The sequence below is a fragment of the Seriola lalandi genome, unplaced genomic scaffold (genome assembly GCF_002814215.2).
Source record: "Seriola lalandi dorsalis isolate HSWRI2012SDOR001 ecotype SW California unplaced genomic scaffold, Sedor1 jcf7180002053868, whole genome shotgun sequence".
NCBI classification, from domain to species: domain Eukaryota; kingdom Metazoa; phylum Chordata; class Actinopteri; order Carangiformes; family Carangidae; genus Seriola; species Seriola lalandi.
In genome coordinates, this window is record NW_019524421.1 from 6822 (window position 1) to 14615 (window position 7794).

General features: G+C 44.2%; 1 protein-coding gene across 2 annotated transcripts; it reads right to left on the reverse strand.

Annotated features, from left to right (window-relative positions):
* Window positions 1-19: 19 nt before the first annotated feature.
* LOC111651929 (tripartite motif-containing protein 2-like) lies at window positions 20-6777 on the reverse strand. Of its 2 annotated transcripts, none has more exons than XM_023402007.1 (13): window positions 5924-6777; window positions 5539-5687; window positions 4978-5158; window positions 4630-4889; window positions 4396-4534; window positions 4128-4313; window positions 3822-4017; window positions 3142-3245; window positions 2869-3036; window positions 2486-2654; window positions 2084-2154; window positions 1797-1937; window positions 20-1685 (listed from the first exon to the last, which is right to left on the reverse strand). In XM_023402007.1, exons 1-13 carry the CDS (start codon window positions 6020-6022, stop codon window positions 1533-1535), a joined length of 2016 nt encoding a protein of 671 aa, XP_023257775.1. In that variant the 5' UTR covers window positions 6023-6777; the 3' UTR covers window positions 20-1532. The 2 variants fall into 2 exon arrangements, with proteins under 2 accessions (XP_023257775.1, XP_023257774.1); XM_023402006.1 differs by having other exon boundaries at window positions 3822-4032.
* Between the last annotated feature and the right edge of the window lie 1017 nt (window positions 6778-7794).

The following is a 7794-nucleotide window of genomic DNA, read 5'->3' on the forward strand; positions in this document are numbered from 1 at the left end:
CACCCACCCCAGCCTCTTGTTACTTTGTTACTGAGATGAGCAGAAAGGAGTGTGTAAAAATGTTGCTGATTCCAAATATGTTGATTATTTCGAACATTTTACATGATATTAAAGGTATTTTCACAAATATATAGGATAGATTTATAGATCTTTTTTCTTCCTCCTTGCTCCAGATGTCCGAGGAAAAATATATGAACACTCAAACCAAGCATAGATAGACAATGCTGCTTCAATGCAATCAACCCAATGAATCAGTCATTCAAACAATCAGAATCAGAGTCAAGCAGTCATATCTAATGATGAATCTATTGCCTAAGACTTGTAAAGAATACTAGCGTATGGCAAGAAAGAAAATAAACATTCCATATTCAAACAATCCTAATGTACAAACAATGGACTAGAGGCTAAAAGTGGCCAATGTCTTAGTCTCCGAATCATTTCTCTATGATCATCCCAGAGTGAAAGGTTCTTAACACATCTCTTTTTATGATACAGTTAAAGGAAATTTGGTTGGGTGAGAATGCCCTTTAATTTTTAACCCATTCTTTGCTTCATATTTACAGATTTACTATTGATGGACCAGTTTAAAGTTCCTTAAGTGCTTTGCTCAAGTGCACACTGACAACCACTAAGCATTGGTAGCTAAAGTTAGCCTCCAAATATTAGTGCAGAAGTTGGCGTGCAAATGTAAACTACTGTGGGTGTAACCTGTGGTAGTTGCGTGGAGTAGCAAATTATGTCAAACCAAGACACAGACCTCTTTTAGCTCACTGGCCATTATTTTACCTGTTAGACACAATACGAGAAGGCGGAGCAATAGAAATCTTTCGACCTTCCATTCCATTTCGAATCACCAACTTTTATCTATTCATTCATGCCTTTAATGCCTCTTCGATTTCTTGATCCATCATTCACTCCAATGTAGATTTTGGAAGCAGTGGTTTCCAACAATGTTTTCGTCCTCCCCGCTTGCAGCCTTTATTTATCCTTCCTTTCTTTTTTAAGCCTGTTTTCATTCAGTCCTCCGTTGTTATGCTCATGCCAACCTGGGAGAATTTGACATCATTAATCCGTCTTGGCATCGCTGTTTTTTACTCTAATCTTGCATCCTTCATGCATCCCATTTTGCAATGTATGTCAAACTTGCATGAAGGCAGAAAATTTGAATCTTTACATTGCCCCTTATCTGGCACTTAACGTTCTTCAGACTTTTGAATGGATAAAGCTCAAAGACCAGTGTTACAGCCACCATCTCCTGCTATCCAGGTTCATTTTTTGATTATCTTATTTTATCAGAATCATCAAAGATGCCAATACAAGCTTTTACTTTCATAGTCTTGTGATGTAATAATGGCTCAGCTAATCCTTTTTCTTTGTTTCTTCCTCACTTTTAGACCTCCTTCCATCATTACAGTCGGCAATGGAGGTTCATGCAATAATTTGACATCGTGCATTGTATCTCCCGTCTTCAACAACTGCTCCCCCCGGATCATCTCTCCTGCCTCCGCTTCACTTCTCCATCCAAGCCTCCATCATTGTAGGTAGCGGTAGACTTTGAAGCAGTGGTTGCCAGAGTCTGCCACCACCACATGTCCGTCTGAGGTCAGAGCCAGACCTTGGGGACCATAGAGAGGGTCGGCCGAAGTGTTGATGTAGGAGAGGAAGGAACCACTGCCATCAAACACCTGGAAATGTTGGAACAGGGACAGAAAATGTTTTGATAATTTTGCACTAATTTTCCCAGAAGCGGGGTCTTACCATTACATGTTTGCAAGCACTGCACAGCGCTGTTGTACCTGAATTCTGCTATTTCCCCAGTCAGCTACGATGATGTTCCCATTAACGTCCACAGCTACACCAGTGGGAGCATTGAACTGGCCGTTTCCCTCACCGTTTGAGCCAAATTTCAACACCAACTCTCCCTCAGGGGTGAAAACCTGACCCGGACAGAGAAAGAATATCAGAATCCATATTTACATCTCCTGTTCAAGTTTTCTTGAGCAAAAAGTTAAATTTGTAATTGTTCACGTGGGTAATGCTAGACCAAAGGTTTTCTTTCATTTATGTGATGTTTAGTCAGTACCTTGACAGAGTGGTTATGGAAGTCGGTCACAATGATCTCATTGTTGTTATTCACCGCTGCAAAGTGTGGACCTTCAGGACAGAAACACGGAAACAACAAGAACAGGTTGGGCTTTCAGCGATTACACTTGTACTGACGCTTCAGTTGCTGTCACCACTTGCACTTCAGTGGAACTAAAGTTTTAACTGCTTTCAGAACTTACACTTCATGTGCCCTGACTGTTTACACTTCAATTGCTTTCAGGTTGCACTTTACCAGCTTTTAGTTATTGTTTTTCATATAACACTTGGAGTGTTTTGATGTGTTACTAAAATTAAAAACACTTCAACCACTTAAATTTGCACTTGAACTGACAGTTCAACAGCTTTAAGTTATTACCCTTCATATTACCCTTTGCACTACCTGCAAACTGCTTGTCACCGTTGCCTCGACTACCAAACTTGGTGATGAGTTTGCCGGTCAGCTGGAAGATGAAGACGGTACACGCCTTGTTGTCAACCACGATCACATGACCGTTCTGGTCCACGGACACCCCCTTTGGCCCCATAAGTCTGCCAGAGCCAAGCTTCGCCTGATGGACCACAAATAAAACCAATGAGAACAAAGAGCCATTCAAGAAAACATAACAATGTAAGTTTGAATTGATTGAATTCAGAAATACATTAAAATGTCCTTGAGAGATAAATACAATTTATATTTATGAACTGTTGCTCAAATTAAAAAGTTATAAAGAATCAATCAACACTTCATCCTCCAACAGCTAAAGTGCACAACGAAACACCTACCTTGTACTTGCCATCGCTTGAGAAGATGCTGACCCACTTGTTGTCATAGTCAGCAATGATGATGTCACCGCTGGGGTGAACAGCCACGCCCGTGGGGCGCTGCAGTTGCCCTGGTGACCGTCCCCGCACCCCAAAACGACTCTTGAATTCCCCCTCATTGGAGAAAATCTGGAGTGGGGACAACTTGTGAGGACCCTCGTAGACATAACATATTCCTTAACCTCTAACCTGAACCGTCAAACAGCCTCCAGGGCTGGGCATAATGTGTTTTACCTGGACGCACTGATTGTTGCTGTCGGCGATCAGTATCCTGCCGGTGGAGGAGGCAGCCACTCCTTGAAGGTTGGTGAACTCTCCTTTATTCCTCCCCTTTGTTCCTGAAGAGAGCAAGAAAAATCAGATGAAACTGATTTCAAGCATCTGCTCTGCCTGTAATCTTTCTGTTAAACCTGTTTATTCTGGCAACACAGACAGATTTGTTTAATTTGTAGCATCAACCTTTTGACAGAGTCACAGTTCGACTGCTAAAGTTCGGACTAGACCCACCGGTCAGACCATTTTTGGGTTTGACCATATAAAATCTGGACTTTTTGCTCCCTTTTAGTCATGCATTGTGATTCATATGTTGTTATTCTCAAGATATCGTGAACTACTTGATTTTCATGAGAGACACTGGGACGTTCTGTGACTAAGTTATGAGTATGATTGAAAATATATTCATGCATTTCGTCAATCCAAATGTTTTCTTATTTATTATTGGGGTAATGGCAATTCAGGTCCCATCATGCTTTGGGTGATGCAAATACTTGAACTGGATTAGCTATTTCAGTGTGCACTGTAACAATGGAAACAGAGAGCAACAACTGGAGCTGGAGGCTACACCTTGTCCCCCAAATTTAGGTTCTTCAACAAGTACTCAGATCTGCCTTTTTCTGTCCGGACAAATGTCTCACCGATCCTGAAGATGAGGTCATCCTCAATGGGGTTCTGGGTTTTACGTCGTGGGGTGCCCAGGGCGCTGCTGGCCCTTTTGGAGCCCTTCTTCTTCTGCCCAGGGGACTTCCCTCGTCTCTTGGCCCCCTCAGAGGAGCCTGTGGATGGTGTGGCGTTGGCTGCGGAGTTGGTCGCCGTGGTGGTGGACGGAGAGACCTGGAGAGACAGCGACTGTAAGGGTACAGTGTTTGGATAAAATTAGACACTCTCCCTTTTGTCTGACAAATTAAGATGTAGTTCCACACACACAATCTCCCTCCACCCACCTCTACTTCTGTCTCATAAGCCCTGGTGACGGTCAGTTTGAAGGGGCTTCCTTTGATGTGCTGGTCGTACAGACGCAGGGCCAATGAGAAGTTGCCCTCCTTCGGCACCGTGTACACAAACTCATAAGTCCCATTCTTGTGGTCCACGATTTCACCGTCCACTATGCTGCCGTCTGGGGTGAACACCTGGAGTAACACACAGGTAACCTTTTGTAAGTTTTTTGTGAATGTGTTCACTATTTTACTTGACTGTGGGCGTAAAATGAACCTCAGCTGACAGGATCGCATTGCCACTCTTGCAGGCTCCCCCTGACTTGTCCCTCGTTACTATGGTAACCGAGGCAGGATGCCCCACGATGCACTGCTCCAGGCCAATGCCCATGGCTTCGCTCTGGCTCGCCACCGCACTGAGGAAGAAGGGGAACATGAGTCAAATGGTGTTAAATGCAAAAATGCTTCTTGTGCCCGGGGGCCAGAACATTTGGCGTCAGCATGGTCTCACCTGGTCGTAACGATGGTGCCCAGGTTGTGTATGGACTTCCTCAGCCCGTCCGTCTCCATCACCAGATCCAGCTGGTCGTTCTCCTCTGGCTGACACGGCAGGCCGAGGCTAGCTAGCTCTGCCAGCCTCTCCCCCAGCTCCCGCTCCACCTGCAGGCTCGCCACGCATGCCTCCCCAGCCAGAGCCTCCTCCGTCTGGGTACAGGTGGCATTGATATCCCCCTCCCCCCGAACGAGGCTGTCTACCTGGGCCTGGAGAACCTGGGCACAGAGACAGACAACCTTTTACTTCACAATTCATTCATTCATTCATTAATAACAACCAATGTCTTGTTTTGCTGCTCTGCACCTTCTGCTTGAGTCCATATGTGACCTCGAGCTCCATGAGCAGAACGCTCTTCCGGACATCCAGCTGCTTGTGCAGGTCCTCGAAGCTCGACTGGATGTCCTCTTCGATGGAAGTTCTCTGATTGGTCAGCTGCTGGAGGATCTCCTTAACAAAGGACAAGGCATCTGAAAGCTGAGGGAGTCTGGAGGGACACATATGAAGGGAAACAGGAATTAGAAGGTGAAGCCGTAAAAAATCTGCATCAACACACGAGGTTATCCTTTGTTAATTCTCTGTTACAACATTAATGCAAGACACGCTGTGCTTCTGTTTGTATGATCATTGCATTGATGAACAGTCATTCACAAGTCCGAGAACACATTTCCTCATTTCTGTCATTTTGTTGTTGTTGGTCCGTAGTCCTGCATTTCTCTCCCTGTCCACCAGATGTCCCCCTTCTTCTCCCCATTAACTGTCTCTCAGTAGTTACTCATGCCTGTGAATTCCCTGTGTTTCCTCTTGCTGTGGGGGAATGTAACTAAGTACATAAGGACACAGTGCAGGTGTATTTGCAGTCCCCACCTGTTCTGGACAATCCCCAGCCTCTCCTGCAGGCTGCTGCGGTTCTGCTCCAGGGCCTGGCTGAGGGGCACCTTAGGGTGCTCTCCATGGTCCGACAGACAATCCTCACACAGCGCCAACTCGCAGGCCAAACAGTACAGGTCAGCCACCTGGAGATGAAAGGGAAGAAAGAAAGAGGGGGTGTGTGGGGGGGGGGCTACTTTTTGTAGAAATACAAGATGTATTTGTATTTTAGTATTAGTAATTTACAGCCTCGCAAAACTCAGGTGCAAAATAAAGTTGCCAGAAATCAAAGAATCTCTACAGGATTTTGGGCGTCATCACCGTCACTAAACAAGTTGTTGAAGAGAAAAAGTAAAAAACAACATGTGTGTTGTGTTCCCACCTTCCCTGCATGTTGTGGGCAGGTGTTTTTTCCAGGTGGAGCCTCCAGGACGGTGCACTCCTCACTGCTGCTATCTGGGGAGTGTTGGTGAGCCTCCATCTGCGAGTGGCAGCCTGGTGGGGGTGAACCTCCGAACACACCCCTTATTCCACACTGCGGCCAGGGGGAGGGGCTGGATGTTCAGATACAAGTATTCCTACTGTGGGTTTGTATTGTTTGCCTTTGTAAACTTCTTTACTCGCACTTTACTCCATCGTGTGGCCGAGACGGAGAGCCAGAATATTAATTAAACTCCTTGTGAAAGCTGTTGGCACTTGTTAGATCTTTGGAGAGGCATGTCGTGTTGAAGAAGAGGCTAAACATTCAGTCACAGCCCTTTTCTGGAGCCTGCAGTCACATCTGAGGGATTAGACATCCACACACCCCCCTTACTGCAGGACTTTCCCGCACAGCATCCAGAGAAGAGTGCTGGAAAGTCAGATGTAGGTGTTGGTTTTCTGTAATGTGAGTGTACAATCATCCACTTTAGTCAAAGCTTTACTTTGTTGATCTCTCTGCTGCTAAAAGGAGGGACTAAAATTTCAGACATGCCCTTTGTTTGAGCCTGTAGTCACTGAAACATTATTCCATTACATTCCCCTTGGGTTAAAAAAGAAGGTCCAGGTATCCAGAAATCCACAAACATCCTTCTGATTCCATGTCTCGTCTATTCCTCTGTTAATATATACATCTGTCGAAAATCACCCAAAAAAAAAAGCAGTCGTACAATCCTCTTTAGTTCTGATTTTGGGGAAAGCGACGGCCCTCGGTGTTGGTTTAATTCACAGAGGGTTCAAATTGAGGACAGACTGTGTGTGTCCTGGGGAAAAGAGAGAGGGATGAGGATTAGGTGGGAAAGCAGATAAACATGGATAGAGAAAAAAAATTAACACTTTACTCTCAACTCTTGAGTGCGTGCTTTCATACTTTGTCATGTGTTGTTAGCTAGTGAATATTTTCTATATGTGCAATTAGGTAGTTTATATCGGTGGTTCCCACAAATTAGACCACAGACCCCCTGGAACCTCCTCGAAGACCCAGAGGGGTCCCCAGACCACACTTTGAGAACCTCTGGCTTAGATGTCTAACCTAAACAGTCTTATTCATAGCTGTAGTCCCTATAGGGTCAAAAGCAATGGTTGAATGGCAGTGTCTTAACCTGCAGTTCCTTTAATCACCACTAGATGACGCTCCATCTGACTGCATTGAAGCAACTAGGAAAACCTCAAACTTGATTTATCAATTTGTCCATAAAATGTCAAAAATAGTGAAAAGTTTCCGCTAAAGTTTCCGAGAGAAGATGTATTTTAAGTGCCAAGAGCCAAAACTCTTCAGTTTACAATCAGATACGACAAAAAAAAGCATCAAATCATCAGTGAATGTTTGGGATTTATGCTTGAAACATTCCCCAGAAAAACTGAACAGTTGTCAATAGTTGAAAATAGTCATAACTCTACCTGCGACCGACTTGACTATTCCATCAACAATAAATAATGATGATCATATTTGTGATTTTCCTCAGGATTTTCTGAATGGAAGAGATGGAACCTTCATGGTCACTTCACAGAATCACTGCTGTGAAATTAATAAATAAATAATCTTTCTCGTCTGCACATTAAGAGAGTTATTTTGTCCTATTTGTAAATGTCACTGAACACATCATGGAAGATAAAACATTCCCCTCTCTGTGGCTGCTGTTAACAAAAATAACATACCCTCCTTTTAATGTTTCTATGATGATGATACCGCGTAGTCAATGTTTAATGAAAGGCTGATCAGATGTAATGTTTTTGTTCTGACGACAGTAGGTTTCTCTTAATTAGCATCAGCCA

Coding starts and splice junctions, on each gene's coding strand:
- LOC111651929 (XM_023402006.1), bottom strand. CDS start 6,022: ATGGAGGCTCACCAACACTCCCCAGATAGCAGCAGTGAGGAGTGCACC. Junction 4,033..4,127: donor CTTATGAGACAGAAGTAGAG/GTGGGTGGAGGG, acceptor GTACCCTTACAG/TCGCTGTCTCTCCAGGTCTC. Junction 2,155..2,485: donor CGGTGACAAGCAGTTTGCAG/GTAGTGCAAAGG, acceptor TCTGTCCTGAAG/GTCCACACTTTGCAGCGGTG.